The sequence below is a fragment of the Somniosus microcephalus genome, unplaced genomic scaffold (assembly GCF_052327205.1).
Source record: "Somniosus microcephalus isolate GS21.2 unplaced genomic scaffold, FLI_Smic_1.0 unresolved_chr2, whole genome shotgun sequence".
Classification (NCBI taxonomy): Eukaryota; Metazoa; Chordata; class Chondrichthyes; order Squaliformes; family Somniosidae; genus Somniosus; species Somniosus microcephalus.
In genome coordinates, this window is record NW_028225180.1 from 79,510,128 (window position 1) to 79,532,117 (window position 21,990).

The 21,990-nt window shown below is 52.7% G+C and overlaps 2 protein-coding genes across 5 annotated transcripts in view; one reads left to right on the forward strand and one right to left on the reverse strand.

Annotated features, from left to right (window-relative positions):
- LOC147092863 (uncharacterized) overlaps positions 1 to 9,127 on the forward strand; it is a 48,728-nt gene extending 39,601 nt beyond the window's left edge. For all 4 annotated transcript variants that reach the window (XM_085976130.1, XM_085976132.1, XM_085976133.1 and 1 more), the window contains one exon: positions 6,638 to 9,127. In XM_085976130.1, the coding sequence (XP_085832256.1) occupies positions 6,638 to 6,738 (101 nt within the window). In that variant the 3' untranslated portion in view covers positions 6,739 to 9,127. The remainder of the gene's footprint in view (positions 1 to 6,637) is intronic.
- LOC147092864 (microtubule-associated protein 1 light chain 3 gamma-like) lies at positions 8,153 to 14,391 on the reverse strand. The gene is made up of 4 exons (XM_085976135.1): positions 14,212 to 14,391; positions 13,922 to 13,977; positions 11,228 to 11,334; positions 8,153 to 8,557 (listed from the first exon to the last, which is right to left on the reverse strand). The coding sequence occupies exons 1-4, from the start codon at positions 14,255 to 14,257 to the stop codon at positions 8,380 to 8,382; spliced, it is 387 nt and encodes a 128-aa protein (XP_085832261.1). The 5' UTR covers positions 14,258 to 14,391; the 3' UTR covers positions 8,153 to 8,379.
- Positions 14,392 to 21,990: the final 7,599 nt, after the last annotated feature.

A 21,990-nucleotide genomic window follows, 5' to 3' on the forward strand; every position in this document is an offset into this window, starting at 1 on the left:
GGCCCAGAGAGAGTGCGGACTGGAGCAGCGAGGAGGCAGAGTATAAATCGAGCGGGAGGCCCAGAGAGAGCGTGAACTGGAGCAGCGAGGAGGCAGAGTATAAATCGAGCGGGAGGCCCAGAGAGAGTGCGGACTGGAGCAGCGAGGAGGCAGAGTATAAATCGAGCGGGAGGCCCAGAGAGAGCGTGGACTGGAGCAGCGAGGAGGCAGAGTATGAATCGAGCGGGAGGCCCAGAGAGAGTGCGGACTGGAGCAGCGAGGAGGCAGAGTATAAATCGAGCGGGAGGCCCAGAGAGAGCGTGAACTGGAGCAGCGAGGAGGCAGAGTATAAATCGAGCGGGAGGCCCAGAGAGAGTGCGGACTGGAGCAGCGAGGAGGCAGAGTATAAATCGAGCGGGAGGCCCAGAGAGAGCGCGGACCGGAGCAGCGAGGAGGCAGAGTATAAATCGAGCGGGAGGCCCCAGAGAGAGTGCGGACTGGAGCAGCGAGGAGGCAGAGTATAAATCGAGCGGGAGCCCCAGAGAGAGTGTGGACTGGAGCAGCGAGGAGGCAGAGTATAAATCGAGCGGGAGGCCCAGAGAGAGCGCGGACTGGAACAGCGAGGAGGCAGAGTATAAATCGATCGGGAGGCCCCAGAGAGAGCGTGGACTGGAGCAGCGAGGAGGCAGAGTATAAATCGAGCGGGAGGCCCAGAGAGAGCGTGGACTGGAGCAGCGAGGAGGCAGAGTATAAATCGAGCGGGAGGCCCAGAGAGAGCGTGGACTGGAGCAGCGAGGAGGCAGAGTATAAATCGAGCGGGAGGCCCAGAGAGAGCGTGGACTGGAGCAGCGAGGAGGCAGAGTATAAATCGATCGGGAGGTCCAGAGAGAGCGTGGACTGGAGCAGCGAGGAGGCAGAGTATAAATCGATCGGGAGGCCCAGAGAGAGCGTGGACTGGAGCAGCGAGGAGGCAGAGTATAAATCTAGCGGGAGGCCCAGAGAGAGCGCGGACTGGAGCAGCGAGGAGGCAGAGTATAAATCGAGCGGGAGGCCCAGAGAGAGCGTGGACTGGAGCAGCGAGGAGGCAGAGTATAAATCGATCGGGAGGCCCAGAGAGAGCGTGGACTGGAGCAGCGAGGAGGCAGAGTATAAATCGAGCGGGAGGCCCAGAGAGAGCGCGGGCTGGAGCAGCGAGGAGGCAGAGTATAAATCGAGCGGGAGGCCCAGAGAGAGCGTGGACTGGAGCAGCGAGGAGGCAGAGTATAAATCGAGCGGGAGGCCCAGAGAGAGCGTGGACTGGAGCAGCGAGGAGGCAGAGTATAAATCGAGCGGGAGGCCCAGAGAGAGCGTGGACTGGAGCAGCGAGGAGGCAGAGTATAAATCGAGCGGGAGGCCCAGAGAGAGCGTGGACTGGAGCAGCGAGGAGGCAGAGTATAAATCGATCGGGAGGCCCAGAGAGAGCGTGGACTGGAGCAGCGAGGAGGCAGAGTATAAATCGAGCGGGAGGCCCAGAGAGAGCGCGGACTGGAGCAGCGAGGAGGCAGAGTATAAATCGAGCGGGAGGCCCAGAGAGAGCGTGGACCGGAGCAGCGAGGAGGCAGAGTATAAATCGAGCGGGAGGCCCAGAGAGAGCACAGATCGAAGCAGCGAGGAGGCAGAGTATAAATCGAGCGGGAGGCCCAGAGAGAGCGCAGACTGGAGCAGCGGCGGCAGCGAGGAGGCAGAGTATAAATCGAGCGGGAGGCCCAGAGAGAGCGTGGACTGGAGCAGCGAGGAGGCAGAGTATAAATCGAGCGGGAGGCCCAGAGAGAGCGTGGACTGGAGCAGCGAGGAGGCAGAGTATAAATCGAGCGGGAGGCCCAGAGAGCGCGTGGACTGGAGCAGCGAGGAGGCAGAGTATAAATCTAGCGGGAGGCCCAGAGAGAGCGTGGACTGGAGCAGCGAGGAGGCAGAGTATAAATCGAGCGGGAGGCCCAGAGAGCGCGTGGACTGGAGCAGCGAGGAGGCAGAGTATAAATCTAGCGGGAGGCCCAGAGAGAGCGTGGACTGGAGCAGCGAGGAGGCAGAGTATAAATCGAGCAGGAGGCCCAGAGAGAGTGTGGACTGGAGCAGCGAGGAGGCAGAGTATAAATCGAGCGGGAGCCCCAGAGAGAGTGCAGACTGGAGCAGCGGCGGCAGCGAGGAGGCAGAGTATAAATCGAGCGGGAGGCCCAGAGAGAGCGTGGACTGGAGCAGCGAGGAGGCAGAGTATAAATCGAGCGGGAGGCCCAGAGAGAGCGCGGACTGGAGCAGCGAGGAGGCAGAGTATAAATCGAACGGGAGGCCCCAGAGAGAGCGCAGACTGGAGCAGCGAGGAGGCAGAGTATAAATCGAACGAGAGGCCCAGAGAGAGCGTGGACTGGAGCAGCAAGGAGGCAGAGTATAAATCGAACGAGAGGCCCAGAGAGAGCACAGATCGAAGCAGCGAGGAGGCAGAGTATAAATCGAGCGGGAGCCCCAGAGAGAGTGCAGACTGGAGCAGCGGTGGCAGCGAGGAGGCAGAGTATAAATCGAGCGGGAGGCCCCAGAGAGAGCGCAGACTGGAGCAGCGGCGGCAGCGAGGAGGCGGAGTACCTCCAGCGAAAACCACAAAAACAACTGCAAAACAACTAAAGTGACGTCACAACCAGGGAAGGAGCTGATGGGTGAGTAGCTGGTAAGTGTTTCTAATTAATAGTCTATTAAGTAAAGGCATGGCAGGGCAGCTCAGTCCCGTGGAATGCACATCCTGTGTCATGTGGGAACTCCAGGACGCTTCCCGTGTCCTGGACAACCACATGTGCAGGAAGTCTCGTCAGCGGGAGGAGCTCGAGCTCCAGGTTTTGGAGCTTGAGCAGCAGCTGGCGTCACTGCGGTGCATCCGTGAGGCTGAGAGCTACGTGGATAGCACGATTCAGGAGGTGGTCACCCCACAGATAGTGTGTGCAGGCAGAGAAGGGGATGGGTGACCACCAGACAGGAGAGGAGGACCAGGCAGGTAGTGCAGGAGTCCCCCGAGTGCATCTCGCTCTCCAACCAGTATTCGGTTCTGAGTACTGGTGAGGGCGATGGTTCATCTGGGGAGTACAGCCAGAGCCAAGTCTGCGGCACCATGGGTGGCTCAGCTGTACGGGGTAGGAAGAAGAGTGGGAAAGCAATAGTGGTAGGGGAGCAGACAGGCGTGACTGCAGGATGGTATGCTGCCTCCCTGGTGCCAGGGTCAAGGATGTCACTGACCATTCTGAGGCGGGAAGGTGAATGAAAGCCAGAGGTCGTGGTCCATATTGGTACCAACGACATAGATAGAAAGAGGGATGAGGACCTGCAGGCAGATTTCAGGGAGCTAGGAAAGAGATTAAAAAGCAGGACCTCAAAGGTAGTAATCTCCGGATTACCCCCGGTGCCACGCGCTGATGAGTATAGAAATAGGAGGATCGAGCAGATGAATGCGTGGCTGGATGGTGCAGGAGGGAAGGCTTTAGATTCCTGGAGCATTGGGACCGCTTCTGGGGGAGGTGGGACCTGTACAGGCCGGACGGGTTGCACCTCAACAGGGCCGGAACCAATGTCCTCGCGGGGAGGTTTGCTAGTGCTGTTGGGGAGGGTTGAAACTAAGTTGGCAGGGGGGTGGGCACCAGGATGTAACATTGGAAAGGGGAAATAAAGTCCTCAAAGGATTGGGAGAGGCAGAGAGCGCTAAAGTAAGAAATAGTAAGGTAATATTGGGGGGGTCAAACTAAGAGAGAATACAGGATGGTCTAAGATGGGTTTACAGTGTATGTATGTGAACGCACGAAGCGTAGTCAACAAGGTAAGTGAGCTGCAGGCACAAATAGCCACATGGGAATATGATGTGGCAATAACTGAGACCTGGCTCAAAAAAGGGCAGGATTGGGTATTAAATATTCCTGGTTATAAACTGTTCAGGAAAGATAGGAGAACCAACCAGTGTTAGTCAAGAAGAATGTTACAGTGCTGGAGAGGGAGGATGTCCTGGAGAGGTCAAGGGCAGAATCTATATGGCTAGAGTTAAGAAATAATAGGTGCCATTACACTACTCGGTGTATTCGATAGACCACCAACTAGTGGGAAAGATATGGAGGAGCAAATTTCAGAGAAATTACAGAGAGGTGCAAGAACTATAGAGTCGTGATAATGGGGGACTTCAACTATCCTAATATAGACTGGGATCGCAATAGTGTTAAAGGCAGAGAGGGGGAAGAATTCCTGAAGTGTGTTCAGGAAAACTTTCTTGATCAGTATGCTTCCGGCCCGACGAGGGAGGAGGCATTGCTGGATCTGGTCCTGGGGAATGAGGTAGCTCAAGTGGAGCAAGTGTTAGTAGGTGAACATTTAGGGAATAGTGATCATAGTATCATAAGTTTTGATTAGCAATGGTAAAGGACAGGGAGCAATCTAGAGTAAAAATGTTTAACTGGGGGAAGGCCAATTTCAGTGGGATGAGAACGGATCTGGCCCGGGTAAACTGCAATCAAAGATTGGCAGGAAAACTGTAATGGAACAATGGGCTACCTTTAAAGAGGAAATAGTTCAGGGACAGTCGAGGTACATTCCCACTAGGGGGAAAGGCAGGGCAACTAAAGTCAGGGCTCCCTGGATGATGAAAGATAGAGAGTAAGATGAAGCAGAAAAAGATCACGTATGACAGACGTCAGGTTGCAAATACATCTGAGAATCAGGCTAAATATAGAAAGGTCAGAGGAGAAGTGAAAAAGAAAATAAGAGAGGGTATGAGAATAGAATGGCAGCCAACATAAAAGGTAATCCAAAAGTCTTCTATAGGCATATAAATCGTAAAAGGGTAGTAAGAGGAGGGGCCAATTAGGGACCAAAAAGGAGACCTACGCATGGAGGCAGAGGGCATGGCTGAGGTACTAAATGAGTACTTTGCATCTGTCTTCACCAAGGAAGAGGATGCTGCCATAGACAAAGTGAAGGAAGAGGTAGTGGAGATACTTGATGGGATAAAAATTGATAAAGGCTGGCTGTACTTAAAGTAGATAAATCACCAGGAGAGGATGGGATGCATCCTAGGATGCGGAGGGAATTGTGGGAGGAAATTGCGGAGGTACTGGTCATAATATTCCAATCCTCCTTAGATACGGGGGTAGTGCCAGAGGACTGGAGAATTGAAAATGTTACACCATTGTTCAAAAAAGGGTGTAAAGATAAACCCAGCAATTACAGGCCAGTCAGTTTGACCTCAGTAGTGGGGAAGCTTTTAGAAACAGTAATCAGGGACAAAATTAAGTCACTTGGACCAGCATTAATTAAGGGAAGCCAGCACGGGTGTGTTAAAGGCAAATCGTGTTTAACCAACTTGATCCGAGATTTTTGATGAGGTAACAGAGAGGGTTGATGAGGGTAATGTGGTTGATGTGGTGAACGTGGATTTCCAAAAGGTGTCCGACAAAGTGCCACATAATAGGCTCGCCAGCAAAGTTGAAGCCCATGGAATAAAAGGGACGGTGGCAGCATGGATACGAAATTGGTTAAGTGACAGGAAACAGAGAGTAGTGGACGGTTGTTTTTCGGACTGGAGGAAGGTATACAGTGGTGTTCCCCAGGTGTCGGTTCTAGGACCACTGCTTTTCTCGATATATATTAATGACTTGGCCTTGGGAGTACAGGGCACTGTTTCAAAATTTGCAGATGATACAAAACTTGGAAGTACAGTGAACAGTGAGGAGGAGAGTGACAGACTTCAGGAAGACATAAACAGGCTGGTGGAATGGGTGGACACGTGGCAGATGAAATTTAACGCAGAAAAGTGTGAAGTGATATTCTTTCTACCAAAATGTGAGGAGAGGAAATATAAACTAAAGGGTACAATCCTAAAGGGGGTACACGAACAGAGAGACCAGGGGGTATGTGTGCACAAATCATTGAAGGTGGCAGGGCAGGTTGAGAAAGTGGTTAAAAAGGCTGACGGGATCCCGGGCTTCGTGAATAGAGGTATAGAGTACAAAAGTGTGGAAATTATGATAAACCTGTATAAAACACTGGTTCGGCCCCAACGGGAGTATTGTGTCCAATTCTGGGCACCGCACTTTAGGAAGGATGTGAAGGCCTTAGAGAGGGTGCAGAAAAGATTTACAAGATTGGTTCCAGGGATGAGGGACTTCAGTTACGTGGATGGACTGGAGAAGCTGGGCTTGTTCTCCTTGGAGCAGAGAAGGTTGAGAGGAGATTTGATAGAGGTGTTCAAAATCATGAGGGGTCGGGACAGAGTAGACAGAGAGAAACTGTTCCCATTGGCAGAAGGGTCGAGAACCAGAGGACACAGATTTAAGGTGATTGGCAAAAGAACCAAAGGCGACACGAGGAAAAACTTTTTTACTCAGCGTGTGGTTCGGATCTGGAATGCGCTGCCTGAAAGGGCGGTGGAGGCAGATTCAATCGTGGCTTTCAAAAGGGAATTGGATAAGTACCTGTAGGAAAATAAGGTGCAGGGCTATGGGGAAAGGGCGGGGGAGTGGGACTCACTGAAGTGCTCTTGCAGAGAGCCGGCACAGGCTCGACGGGCCAAATGGCCTCCTTCTGTGCTGTAACCATTCTCTGATTCTATACACGGGCGAACTAACTAACGTTATTTTTGTTGCCTCTCTTTGATTTGCAGTGTTTAACTTTTCATTGGAAGAGGGGAACACTCCCGTGAACACCTCGGAGGCAAATTGGTCCGTTAGCAGCGAACGGCATCGGCGCAGCCCGCACCAATAGCATCTCTCGCCGAGGGAGCAATCAAACCTGGCTGGGTGGGATTTATTTTTTTAAATTTAAGAGGGGAGGGTTAGGATTGTGAATAGTACGATTTGAGGAATTGTCTGTGCCAGCACTGTGCAGTGACCTGGGGGTCAGGGGGCGGAATTATATATACACCCCTGCGCTCGTCTTTTTTTGTACTCCGAATTAAAGAGAGATTGTACAGCTGTCAGCCACTGCGTATAATTTCAGTCTTCAGATTGTTTTGCGTGGCCCCCTGCTTGAGTAACAGACGGAGCAGGACAACACCCTCCCTCACCAGACTAGTCCAATGTTCCAGGATCCCCTGCAGTCAGCAGACTCAGTCACAAAAGGTCAGTCCCCCTGCTTCCCCAGCCTGTTCTCTGCACTCTTGCTTAAACACCCTTAAACTACCTCCCCTCCCCCCAAAAACCAACCTGTACCTCAGTCAAATACCTCGTCCTTCTCCACACAAATGCCCCAGTTACAGAGGCAGGTGTGCAGGGACTCTGGCTGTGTATTGCCACATGATAATGTTGATTCTCCTATCCTGGGAGTGTTTGACAGGACAGTGTAGAGGGCCTTTACTCTGTATCTAACCCGTGCTGTACCTGCCCTGGTAGGGTTTGACGGGACAGTGTAGAGGGAAGCTTTACTCTATCTAACCCCATGCTGTACCTGCCCAGGGAGTGTTTGATGGGGACAGTCTAGAGGGAGCTTTACTCTGTATCTAACCCGTGCTGTACCTGCCCTGAGAGTGTTTGATGGGACAGTGTTAGAGGGAGCTTTACTCTGTATCTAACCCGTGCTGTACCTGCCCTGGGAGTGTTTGATGGGACAGTGTAGAATGATCTTTTACGTGAACAGGACTTCAATTTTACATCTCCTCCCCCATGCAGCAGTCCCTCAGTACCGTTCTGGAGCATCAGTCCTGGGGTAGTGAAAGGTCTGCCTTTTTCTGAAGCTGAACAGTTCTTGCCTTGATTTCAAGTGTCCTCTTTTAAACTACCTACCTCTGTTTGGAGGCCCCATCCATGAACACACACTTTCAGATACTAAACATCAGTGTTACGTCAGATAAATCCCAGCCGGATCCAGTCTGAGGCGATGGCCAGAGTAGAATGATGTCGTCATCTCCTGCAAGGCCTCGGGTTAATTGTAGACACAGTACGATCCTTGCGCAGCCAGTATTTGTAATAAAATATTTCCCTACCCCACAACTTTCTCAGCCAGGTCAACCCATCCCATGTCCCAATTAGCTTAGGCTACCTCAATGCAAAGACTGGAGACAAGAGAGTGACGTGCAGGAAATGGGGAACCCAGCCTAGTTACAGCCACCAATGCCCAACATCAGGGCCCACACAGTCGACGACAACAATTTTAAATGGTGCAGAAAGCATCTCACAAAGGGGACTGTTGGACACACCTTTTAATAATCTCTGGATTTGGGGGCGGGGCAGGGAAGAGAGAATAGGGAAAAGAAAGAATCCCTCCACAGGGCACATACAGGAATAGAACTAAAAATTTGACATGGACAGAGAGACACAGCAGAACAAAAGGACAGCAAATCAAACCCCTAGCTTATCAGCATTTCTCAGTCACATTTCCAGCTGCTCGCTCTCAAGAACCACAGTGTCTTCAGGCCTTCCCGCAGCACAGGCCGAACATCTCCTGAGAGGCGTAGGTCATGTACAGGAATCCATCCTCCTCCTTGTATTCGGTGTAGATCTCGGCCATGGTCAGGGACATGCTCGCCAGACTCCGCTCGTTCACCATTAGGTAAAAAGCCTGGCTCGAAGTGAGAGACATGCGGTTCCTGGCCAGGTGAACATTTACAAGTTAGTTAGTGCCGGGGAAAGTTAAAGTGCTAATAGCCTTGCTTCCCTTGCCAGATTTCAAAAATTAGAAGCTCAAAGCTTAATCTTCGACAGGATCATTTGATCTGAACTAGTCAGGTTAAAAATCGGTTTTGTTCTAGTTTCTAATTAAAGTGGTACATGGTCAAAGTATTACCTACATTGTCCTTGGAAAGCAGACAGTGTAGGAACTCCCGATCAGCATTTTGTGCAACAAATCCCCTGTGTGTCAAAATTATAGTGGATTGACAATTTTGACAAAGGCTTTTTGTACTTGAAAAGTTCTCCCATTCCCTAGAGATTCAAATTATACAATTTGGATCTTTCAGACATTGCATTATGAAGGTTTACAAAACATCATTTCACCCAAGAGTCCTAATGCTTATCCAATGTAAGAAACATCTAATTAAAAAAGGGGTGCATTTTAACCCATTGTGGAAGGATTTCAGAATTATTGCATAAATTTAGTAACTTGGTACATCTGTGTATTTTAGTTTGTAAATAAATCTGACCTATGGTTTTAGCCTGCATGTTTTGGTCGGTGACTTTTTCCAGCCATCGGGAGAGACAGGGGAATATGATGGAGATCTTACGCCACTCTGCCCTTGGCCACATACAGCACAAACAAGACTGCAAGGTTCAGATTGTGGGATCAGCAACTCCAGGTGTCCAACAGGGTTAGAGCGGACCCAGCCATTCTTTAAGGAATGGCCAACATTCAATGACGCATGGCCACGCGATGCCCAGCTACATCCTCAGCACCCGGTCTGTAATTCCGTTTGATAGCAGAGCATTTCCCAGCTCAAGGTTATTAAAAGCAGATTATTGACGCCATCTTCATTTCAACCTCAGCCGCAGAGAGAGAGCCACCCGACACTTCCCCACCCCTCCCATTGACAGCATCCAATTCTAGTACATCGATTATCAGTGCGACGCGATGGCCAGAAGTGGGCACAACATTCAAGGCGTGGCCTGACCATCACCCCTGTGCAGGCGGATCACAATCTCCGGCCGCGGTCAATTGCTTTGGGCAAGGAGTCCCAACATTCCATTATGGCGCAGAACAGGTTTGATTCCAGATTAACCTCTCAGCTTCTAGCATTCTTCTACTGACACACACCAGCCCAGAGTTTTAAAAATCTGGAGTGTTTCGATAGTGACTTGAGGGGAAAGGGCAATGGTCACCTGGTTGCAGGGGGCAAGTCAGTGACAGTAGGTCATCAATTTATAGTGACCATTTTAAAATTAAAAATAAATTATTTTACAGAAACATAGAATAGGAGTAGGCCATTCGGCCCCTCGAGCCTGTTCCGCCATTCAATGAGATCATGGCTGATCATCCAAATTCAGTACCCGGTCCCTGCCTTCTCCCCATACCCCTTGATCCCTTTAGCCTTAAGAAATATATCCAACTCCTTCTTGAATATAGTTAATGAAGTGGCCGCAACTGATTCAGATTAGATTTATTTGCCATATGTAACAAGTACAATGGACTGCTTGTTCCCCATAGCATTCTCTATTCAATGCCTTGTGTGGTAGAGAATTCCACAGGTTCACCACTCTCTGGGTGAAGAAATTCCTCCTCATCTCTGTCCTAAATGGCTTACCCCTTATCCTTAGACTGTGAACCCTGGTTCTGGACTCCCCCGCCATCAGGAACAGCCTTCCTGCATCCAGTCTGTCTAGTCCTGTCAGAATTTTATAAGTTTCAATGAGATCCCCTCATTCTTCTAAACTCTAGTGAATATAAGCCTAATCGACCCAATCTCTCCTCGTAAGTCATTCCTGCCATCCCAGGTATCAGTCTGGTGAATCTTCACTGCACTCTCTCCATGGCAAGAACATCCCTCCTCGGATAAGGAGGATTGTTAGAACACAAAGAAATAGGAGCAGCAATAGGCCCCTCGAGCCTGCTCCGCCATTCAATAAGATCATGGCTGATCTTCGACCTCAACCCCACCTTCCCGCCCGATCCCCATATCCCTCGCCAGCCATTAGGAGGATGGAATGCTCTGCTACACAAGAGTGGTTGAAGAGGAAAATGGGATAATATTTGGAGAGGAAAGGAAGACGGAGAATTTCTGCATTGCTTTAGCAAAGAGCCGGCCCAGACACAATGGGCTGAATGGCCTCCTTCTGTGCTGAAACTTCTACATTGAACAAGGACAGATTAGCAGGAGCCCTCCCGAGTAGGAGGGACAGAAGTCCCACCGTGGATTGCTGTCCACAACACGCTCCCACGAGCCAAACTCTTGCGGTGCTGCTCCACCGAGTTCATTGGGATTTGCTTCAGGTCGAGTATTGGAGGAACTCCCAGCACAAACCCAGCCTCATTCTCTAACTTTTGTCTCCCAATTTCCCCATCACCCTCGAAGGCACTGACTTGCTGGGCCCCCCTCCCCAAGGGGTGTGAAGTCAGTATCAGCAGGCCAGTTGACCAGGTGAGGCATCACAACCAACCTAACTCCATTCTCAGCCTGTTTATCAAGGCAGGGTTTGGGGGGGGGGGGGGGGGGGGGGAAAGCACACGAGAACAGGAACCACAATCTATTTAACATTTCCCCCACCCACCCCAAACCACAATTGGCCCTAGGGTTGAAGGTTAAATTTCATCCCCAAGTTCCACTCACCTGATAATGATCATGAATTGACACATGCTGAGCTCCAGGGGTACAAGATACTTGGACTTATCCAGCTGGGGCAGGGACCTCTCCTTAAGGTAGCGTTCCACTATCACCTGGGGGTGATAGAACAGGTGAAAGGCAGTAACCAGGAGATAGTATAGTCGAGTCCAGTCACAGCACATGCTTAATTTAGAACACAAGAAATAGGAGCAGGAGTCGGCCATTTGGCCCCTCGAGCCTGCTCCGCCATTCAATGAAATTGTGGCTGATCTGATCTTGGGCTCAGCTCCACTTCGCTGCCCGCTCCCCCATAACTCCCCTTATTGTTCAAAAAAAAAAAAATCTGTATCTCCACCTTAAATGTATTTAATGACCCAGCCTCACAGCTCTCTGGGGCAGAGGATTCCACAGATTTATCACCCTCGAGAAGAAATTCCTCCTCATCTCCGTTTTAAATGGGAGACCCCTTATTCTAGATTCCCCCACGAGGAGGAAACATCATCTCTGCATCTACCCTGTCGAGCCCCCTCAGTATCTTGTGTTTCAATAAGATCCCCTCTCATTCTTCTAAACTCCAATGAGTATAGGCTCAACCTTTCTTCACAAGTCAACTCCTTCATCTCAGGAATCAACCTCGTGAACCATCTCTGAACTGCCTCCAATGCAAGTATATCCCTCCTTAAATAAGGAGACCAAAACTGCACGCAGTACTCCAATACCCTGTACAGTTGTAGCAAGACTGCCCTGCTTTTATACTCCAACCCCCTTGCAATAAAGGCCAACATTGCATTTGCCTTCCTGATTACTTGCTGTACCTGCTTGCTAACTTTGTGTTTCATGCACAAGGACACAAATTTCACAACAACCTCCTCATTGCCAAGGGTCTGGGGCCACCAATTCACAAGACGACAGGACGAGTCGCTCCTCTGGAGTCAAACTTTTTTTTTGGGGGGGGGGGGGGGGCATTCAGATTACGACCCATTCAATACTGGACAGGTTGTCACACCAGCATTAGTGGGAACTGCATTGCTGCTCTGCTCGAGGGGCAGGTTTAGCTCGAGGGGCAAGTTTAGCTCTCCTAACCCCACTGCAGCCAGGAGAGGCCAGTGTGCAGTGGCTCCCTTAATCTTTTTATTTGTTTTAATGGGATGTGGGCATTGCTGGCAGGCCAGCATTTATTGCCCATCCCTAGTTGCCCCTTGAGAAGGTGGTGGTGAGCCGCCGCCTTGAACCGCTGCAGTCCGTGTGGTGAAGGTGCTCCCACAGTGCTGTTAGGGAGGGAGTTCCAGGATTTTGACCCAGCCACGATGAAGGAACGGCCGATATATTTCTAAGTCAGGATGGTGTGTGACTTGGAGGGGAACTTGGAGGTGGTGGTGTTCCCATGCGCCTGCTGCCCTTGTCCTTCTAGGTGGAAGAGGTCGCGGGTTTGGGAGGTGCTGCCGAAGCCTTGGCGAGTTGCTGCAGTGCATCTTGTAGATGGTACACACTGCAGCCACGGTGCGCCGGTGGTGGAGGCAGTGAATGTTTAAGGTGGTGGATGAGGTGCCAATCAAGCAGGCTGCTTTGTCCTGGATGGTGTCGAGCTTCTTGTGTTGTTGGGAGCTGCACTCATCCAGGCAAGAGGAGAGTATTCCATCACACTCCTGACTTGTGCCTTGTAGATGGTGGAAAGGCTTTGGGGAGTCAGGAGGGGAGACACTCGCCGCAGAATACCCAGCCTCTGACCTGCTCTTGTTGCCACAGTATTGATGTCTACCATCAACATGGGCAGCCAGTGCTGGAGGGAGTGAGGGGCCGAGGATCTCACTCTCCAGCGACATCACCACCCCCTTCTCTCCCACCCCAAATTTTTTTTTTTTTTTTTTTTTTTTAAATATAAAAGTCAACTTTTCAGCCCCAATCTCAAACCTCCAGCGTCTCACCAAGCGAGCTTTTTGACTCCCTCCAGTCAGTTACCCCCTTTGTGGGGACTGCTCACTATGCAACAAAGCAGTGACAGGGAGCTGGTCCCTCCCATTTACAGCCTGCAGAGTTTAGATGTTAAACAGGGAGAAGATCAATCATGTGAGCTTCACTAATAGCTGCCAGTTACATTGCATCAAGCGGCACAGATCAAAATCCACTACATTAAAAAAAACCTCCTTTAGAATTAATTCAACAGTTAATATTTTAAGCAAAGCCACTTGGAGGGTTATGTGCAAGAATTTAAAACAAGCCAAATTTGTAAACAACTGAAACGCAAATTAAGGTTGTTTATTTAATAAAAAAGGCAGAATCAAGAGTTAGTTACTAAATGAAACAACAGGTTCAAAACCTGCTTAATAATCGAAGCAAAAAAGACACACACACACACACACACACACGACAGGGACACAGACACACACACACACAGACGCAACAGGGACACAGACAGAGAGACACACAGACAAGACAGGGACACAGACACAGACACAGAGAGAGAGACACACACAGACAGACGAGACAGGGACACAGACAGAGACACAAAGAGAGAGAGACAGACACAAAGACAGAGAGACACAGACACAAAGACAGAGACATACACAGACAGACAGACAGAGACACAGACACAGACACAAAGAGAGAGAGACAGACACAAAGAGAGAGAGACAGACACTTCTCTCCCCCACCACAATAAAAATAACAGCTTCCAAAACCTTTGCGCCCGAGGATTCTCACCGGCAGTTTGTTGGGAAACTTGCTGCGGATATCATCGACTTCACTTTTCCTTAGAGCTGGGAAGAAGGGAGTAAAAACAAATGAAATTTACAAGAGATCAGAAAAAAGTTTATAGAAAAATTCTGAAATGTACAATTCCGAAATGTTAACAAAAAAAAAAAGTTTGTCGAGTTCGGAAGTTTTAGAACTTGGGAAAACTTTGGCGAAATGACGAAAAAAGTTGCCGAAAGTTCTGAAACAAATTCTGAAATGAACAGATGCAAGTTCCAACCGGAGGGGGGACGCCTCACCCAGGCTGCGCCGCTCCTTGAAGGGTTTGTGTTCGGGGGGAGTCATGGCTGGGCTACTCGGGAATCTTAACTGTCTTCAAACAGGCTTCAACTCCCAGCACCAGAGCTGGAGCCGGCGGCCTCGCTTCATAAAATGGGCTCGCCCTGATCCAGCTGGCCGCGATTGGCTCCGGGGTCTCACCTCACTGACCACTCACCACTCACCTCGGCCTCCGAGTTAAAGCTGTTAACCCGTTTCGAGAATGGCCAGTGCTGATTTAAGCAGGTCAAATGTGTGAAACAGATGCTCAGTAATTACACAGAGAGGGTCTGGTCCTGGTTCTGGGCTCCACCTGCACTGCAAACACTATCATAGGATGGACAGCACAGAAGGAGGCCATTCGGCCCACCGTGCTCTTTGACAGTGCTGTCCAATTAGTCCCACTCCCCCCAGCTCTTTCCCCATGGCCCTTGCAATTCCACCCCCCCCCCTCCAGTATTTATCAAATTCCTACTGTAAACATTATTGGTTTATCTGTAAAATTTACCACTGCATTTATACTGTTAACCCTAAAGCTGTTTTTAAGGCTTTGTTCTATTGCGGCTAATGAATGTAATGGATTTATTATGTAATTGATGAGTTGTAACAAGTACTAACATATTTAAATAAATATGTTTGACTCAAAGAAATTTTTTTTTAAATCAAATTCCCTTTTGAAAGTTACAATTGAACCTGCTCCCTCCGCCCTTTCGGGCAGCGCGCTCCAGATCACAACAACGTGCTGCGGAAAAAGAAATCCGCAAAAATATTAAGGGCGCGCCCAGTGTGGGGGCCGAGCCCCACACAGAGCAGGCAAGGGCCCAGGCTCCATCCCCGGCCTGTGCTGGGTCAGCTGTCCTCACCCTGGGTTGTGGCTGGGGAGCTCCAGTTGGCCTCAGTACCCCCGGGACAGGGAGGGGCACCGATCGCAGCACCTTCGACCATAGCACCAAGGCTGACAGCTAACTCAGCATGGACCGGGGAAGTAACCTGGGCCTGTTTTAATGGACCAATAGGGGGTGACACTGAGTTCCCCGGTGTCTCAACAACAACTTGCATTTATATAGCGCCTTTTAACGTAGTAAAACATCCCAAAGCGCTTCGCAGGAGCGATTATCAAACAAAATTTGACACCGAGCCACATAAGGAGATATTAGGACAGGTGACCAAAAGCTTGGTCAAAGAGGTCGGTTTTAAGGAGCGTCTGAAAGGAGGAGAGAGAGGCGGAGAGGTTTAGGGAGGGAATTCCAGAGCTCAGGGCCCCAGGCAGCTGAAGGCACGGCCGCCAATGGTGGAGCGATTAAAATCGGGGGATGCGCAAGACGCCAGAATTGGAGGAGCGCAGAGATCTCGGGGGGTTGCGGGGCTGGAGGAGGTTACAGAGATAGGGAGGGGGCGAGGGCCATGGAGGGATTTGAAAACAAGGATGAGAATTTTAAAATCGAGGCGTTGCCGGACCGGGAGCCAATGTAGGTCAGCGAGCACAGGGGGTGATGGGTGAACGGGACTTGGTGCGAGTTAGGACACGGGGCAGTGAGCACAGGGGGTGATGGGTGAACGGGACTTGGTGCGAGTTAGGACACGGGGCAGTGAGCACAGGGGGTGATGGGTGAACGGGACTTGGTGCGAGTTAGGACACAGGGCAGTGAGCACGGGGTGATGGGTGAACGGGACTCGGTGCAAGTTAGGACACGGGGCAGTGAGCACAGGGGGTGATGGGTGAACGGGACTTGGTGCGAGTTAGGACACAGGGCAGTGAGCACAGGGGGTGATGGGTGAACGGGACTCGGTGCGAGTTAGGACACAGGGCAGTGAGCACGGGGTGATGGGTGAACAGGACTCGGTGCGAGTTAGGACACGGGGCAGTGAGCACAGGGGGTGATGGGTGAACGGGACTGGGTGCGAGTTAGGACACGGGGCAGTGAGCACGGGGTGATGGGTGAACGGGACTCTGTGCGAGTTAGGACACGGGGCAGTGAGCACAGGGGGTGATGGGTGAACGGGACTGGGTGCGAGTTAGGACACAGGGCAGTGAGCACAGGGGGTGATGGGTGAACGGGACTCGGTGTGAGTTAGGACACGGGGCAGTGAGCACAGGGGGTGATGGGTGAACGGGACTCGGTGCAAGTTAGGACACGGGGCAGTGAGCACGGGGGGTGATGGGTGAACAGGACTCGGTGCGAGTTAGGACACGGGGCAGTGAGCACAGGGGGTGATGGGTGAACAGGACTTGGTGCGAGTTAGGACACGGGGCAGTGAGCACAGGGGGTGATGGGTGAATGGGACTCGGTGCGAGTTAGGACACGGGGCAGTGAGCACAGGGGGTGATGGGTGAACGGGACTTGGTGCGAGTTAGGACACGGGGCAGTGAGCACAGGGGGTGATGGGTGAACGGGACTCGGTGCGAGTTAGGACACGGGGCAGTGAGCACAGGGGGTGATGGGTGAACAGGACTCGGTGCGAGTTAGGACACGGGGCAGTGAGCACAGGGGGTGATGGGTGAACGGGACTCAGTGCGAGTTAGGACACGGGGCAGTGAGCACAGGGGGTGATGGGTGAACGGGACTTGGTGCGAGTTAGGACTCGGGGCAGTAGAACAAAAGTGGCCCTTTAAGGGCACCACTATTATAAGTGAACAATTGCTCCAATTAAACAACATGCTTAAATAGAGCCACAACAAGACTGGAAGTAACCTTAAAAATGACAGTATTATTATTAGTGTCAATAAGACACTCTGTACCCAGTCGGGAAAAAGGGGTTAGAACCTGGGACCTTTCTAGTCTGTGTGCTTTTGTATCGTAGCTCATGGTTGCACGGCGCCATTAGGCCCTGAAGGAGGCCGATTGTGTGACTGAGTCTAGAATATCAGAGACAGAACAAACATTTACCCTCATTGAAAGCCAGTGGGGTGAACAGCGCAGTTTGCAAAGGCTCCACAAGGTGGCAATCCATTGCAGTACTGGGAGTTGATCCCGAAATAAGAATTAGGAGCAGGAGTCGGCCATTCGGCCCCTTGAGCCTGCTCCGCCATTCAATAAGATTGTGGCTGATCTTCGACCTCATCTCCACTTTCCCGCCTGATCCCCATATCCCTTGATTCCCCGAGAGTCCAAAAATCAGCCTTGAATATACTCAACGACTGAGCCTCCACGGCCCTCTGGGGCAGAGAATTCCAAAGATTCACCGCCCTCTGAGTGAAGAAATTCCTCCTCATCTCAGTCCTAAATGGCCGACCCCTTATCCTGAGACTGTGACCCCTGGTTCTAGACTCTCCAGCCAGGGGGAAACAACCTCTCAGCATCTACCCGGTCAATCCCCCTCAGAATCTTATCTGTTTCAATGAGATCGCCTCTCATTCTTCTAAACTCCACAGAGTATCGGCCCAACCTACTCAATCTAATCTCGTTTCGCTGCTGAATCAACGCACTCCCTTTCCTCAGCCGCAGTTCCGGCCACTGTCCTACCTCAAGGAGGCAGTGCAGGAAAGGGCAAGCGAGCTGAAGGTACCTGCGCTCCGAGAGGTTGAAGAGTCTGCCATTCTGGAGAAGAGAAGCTCAGGGGAGAATTTAGAAAGAACAGGCCTGCATTTATAGAGCGCCTTTCATGTCCACAGGACGTCCCAAAGCGCTTTACAGCCAATGAAGTACTTTGTTGAAGTGTGGTCACTGTTGTAATGTGGGAAATGCGGCAGCCAATTTGCGCACAGCAAGCTCCCACAAACAGCAATGCGATAATGACCAGATCATCTGTTTTCAGTGATGTTGATTGAGGGATAAATATTGGCCCCAGGACACCGGGGAGAACGCCCCCTGCTCTTCTTCGAAATAGTGGCCGTGGGATCTTTTATGTCCAATATTTATCCCTCAAACAACATCTAAAAAACAGACGATCTGGTCATTATCACATTGCTGTTTGTGGGAGCTTGCTGTGCGCAAATTGGCTGCCGCGTTTCCCACATTACAACAGTGACCACACTTCAAAAAGTACTTCATTGGCTGTAAAGCACATTGGGACAACTGGTGGACGTGAAAGGTGCTATATAAATGCAAGTCTTTTCTACCCAGCCTCTGACCTGCTCTTGTTGCCACAGTATTTATGTGGCTGGTCCAGTTAAGTTTCTGATCAATGGTGACCCCCCAGGATATTGATGGTGGGGGATTCGGCAATGGTAATGCCGTTGAATGTCAAGGGGAGGTGGTTAGACTCTCGCTTGTTGGAGATAGTCATTGCCTGGCACTTATCTGGCGCGAATGCTTCCTGCCACTTATCAGCCCAAGCCTGAACGTCATCCAGGTCTTGTTGCAGGCGGGCATGGACTGCTTCATTATCTGAGGAGTTGTGAATGGCGCTGAACACTGTGCAGTCATCAGCGAACATCCCCATTTCTGACCTTATGTTGGAGAGAAGGTCATTGGTGAAGCAGCTGAAGATGGGGCTTTGTTTAAAACGCAGCATCAGGAAACATAATTGATAAGGTTTGCACATCCATTTCTAGTGAGCCACAGCTTCATCAGCTTGAGTTTGTCAAAGGTTGATAAGAAGATCATTATTTTTGTTCCTTTTCTCTCTCCATATTGGAATGAGATTGGTGCATTTTTTGATCTTGTCTATTTTTGTCCTCTTTCAGTTAATTACATTGTCATTTTTTAAGTGCAATTAAGTGGTAAATGACTTTAACATTGAGAAAGATCTCAAGGCGTTTCACAGAGTTGTAATTAGACAAAGGTGGAGGCAGAGGATAAGAAGGCGATACTAGGAGCTGCAATTGAGGAGGTGGGCTCCAGGAGGCTGAGGAGGTGGGCTCCAGGAGGCTGAGGAGGTGGGCTCCAGGAGGCTGAGGAGGTGGGCTCCAGGAGGCTGAGGAGGTGGGGAGGTGGAGGGGCTTAGGGAGGGAATTCCAGAGTGTGGGGCCCAGGCATCTGAAGGCATGGCCGCCAATAGAAAGACTTGTGTTTCTCCAGCGACTTTCACCACCTCAGGACGTTCCAAAGCGCTTTACAGCCAATGAAGTACTTTTTGAAGTGTGGTCACTGTTGTAATGTGGGAAACGCGGCAGCCAATGTGCACACAGCAAGCTCCCACAAACAGCAATGTGATAATGACCAGAGCATCTGTTTTAGTGATGTTGGTTGAGGGATAAATATTGGCCCCAGGACACCAGGGAGAACTCCCCTGCTCTTCTTCCAATAGTGGCCGTGGGATCTTTTACATCCACCTGAGAGAACAGATGGGACCTCGGTTTAACGTCTCATCCGAAAGACGGCCCCTCCGACAGTGCGGCGCTCCCTCAGTACTGCCCTTCCGACAGTGCGGCGCTCCCTCAGTACCGCCCCTCCGATGGTGCGGCGCTCCCTCAGTACCGCCCCTCTGATGGTGCGGCGCTCCCTCAGCACTGCCCCTCCGACACTGCGCGCTCCCTCAGTACTGCCCTTCCGACGGTGCGGTGCTCCCTCAGTACTGCCCCTCCGACGGTGCGGCGCTCCCTCAGTACAGCCCCTCCGACGGTGCAGCGCTCCCTCAGTACTGCTCCTCCGACGGTGCGGCGCTCCCTCAGTACCGCCCCTCCAACGGTGCGGCTCTCCCTCAGTACCGCCCCTCCGACGGTGCGGCGCTCCCTCAGTACTGCTCCTCCGACGGTGCGGCGCTCCCTCAGTACCGCCCCTCCGACGGTGCGGCTCTCCCTCAGTACCGCCCCTCCGACGGTGCGGCGCTCCCTCAGTACCGCCCCTCCGACGGTGCGGCGCTCCCTCACTACCGCCCCTCCGACGGTGCGGCGCTCCCTCAGTACCGCCCCTCCGACGGTGCGGCGCTCCCTCAGTACCGCCCCTCCGACGGTGCGGCGCTCCCTCAGTACCGCCCCTCCGACGGTGCGGCGCTCCCTCAGTACCGCCCCTCCGACGGTGCGGCGCTCCCTCAGTACCGCCCCTCCGACGGTGCGGCGCTCCCTCAGTACCGCCCCTCCGACGGTGCGGCGCCCCCTCAGTACCGCCCCTCCGACGGTGCGGCGCTCCCTCAGTACCGCCCCTCCGACGGTGCGGCGCTCCCTCAGTACCGCCCCTCCGGCGGTGCGGCGCTCCCTCAGTACCGCCCCTCCGACGGTGCGGCGCCCCCTCAGTACCGCCCCTCCGGCGGTGCGGCGCCCCCTCAGTACCGCCCCTCCGACGGTGCGGCGCCCCCTCAGTACCGCCCCTCCGACGGTGCGGCGCCCCCTCAGTACCGCCCCTCCGACGGTGCGGCGCCCCCTCAGTACCGCCCCTCCGACGGTGCGGCGCCCCCTCAGTACCGCCCCTCCGACGGTGCGGCGCCCCCTCAGTACCGCCCCTCCGACGGTGCGGCGCCCCCTCAGTACCGCCCCTCCGACGGTGCGGCGCCCCCTCAGTACCGCCCCTCCGACGGTGCGGCGCCCCCTCAGTACCGCCCCTCCGACGGTGCGGCGCCCCCTCAGTACCGCCCCTCCGACGGTGCGGCGCCCCCTCAGTACCGCCCCTCCGACGGTGCGGCGCCCCCTCAGTACCGCCCCTCCGACGGTGCGGCGCCCCCTCAGTACCGCCCCTCCGACGGTGCGGCGCCCCCTCAGTACCGCCCCTCCGACGGTGCGGCGCCCCCTCAGTACCGCCCCTCCGATGGTGCGGCGCCCCCTCAGTACCGCCCCTCCGACGGTGCGGCGCCCCCTCAGTACCGCCCCTCCGACGGTGCGGCGCTCCCTCAGTACCGCCCCTCCGACGGTGCGGCGCCCCCTCAGTACCGCCCCTCCGACGGTGCGGCGCTCCCTCAGTACTGGCACTGGGAGTGACCGCCTAGATTTAGTGCTCGAGTCTCTGGAACCCACAACCTTCTGACTCAGAGGCAAGTGAGAGAGTGCTACCAACTGATACACGGAAACACGAATAGTGGGGCAAAGCGGAGGCTGGGGGGGGGGTGGTGCACAAGAGGCCGGAGTCAGAGGAATGGAGAGATTGGCAGTAGGCGTTACAGAGATAGGGAGGGGCCAAAGCCATTGGGGGGATTTAAACACAAAGGGGTTTCTTTAAAGCGCAGTCCCAGACTAGATCGCCAGTCAACGCTTGAGGTAGCCGATCTCAGCCAGAGCTGGGGTTGGGATAGATGAGCCCGGATTCCCACTTGCTACCCAGCAACCCCTCCCCTCGCTGGGAAGGCACTTAAGCGTGATGGCCCTACCGGTCAAATAGCCTCTCAACTCACAGACTCTGGGGGTCACACAGCCGGGGGCGGGGGGGGTGCAGAGAGGGGAGGGGTGGCGCACCAGGCCCACCCAGCCAATGGCCTGGTCCCGCCATTAACCTTTAACCTCCTCACTGTAGGATGGTGGAATTTGCAAGCTCATTCCTCAGGCGCCATTTTGCATTGCGTCAAGCTGACTGTTACCATGGCAGCTGAAACATGTTTAGACACAGGGGACACTGCGGTGGGGGTGGGGGGGTTAGAAGGTTGCAAGATCCCGCTTGTTTTATCAACAAGCTCAACCCCGATGTGCAGTTAAGTTGCCTCCTTATCAGTCTGGGCCTTGCTGGAATGTGCAGCAGCGTGGAGTTAAGTGTCTTCGAAGTCCTCCCCTCCTCTTCTGAAGATGCCGACTCTCCCTGGGCTGGGGACTCCATTGTGTGAGCTTGGCCCTGCGGAGCCTCAGCAGCCCTCGCAGCCCAGCCCAACCCTGTTCAGGGCTGGGAAACCTTGGGCTGACTTTCCCCCCTTCCTCCCCCCCACCGCCCCAGAGCCCAGGAAAAGCCACTAACCCTCCA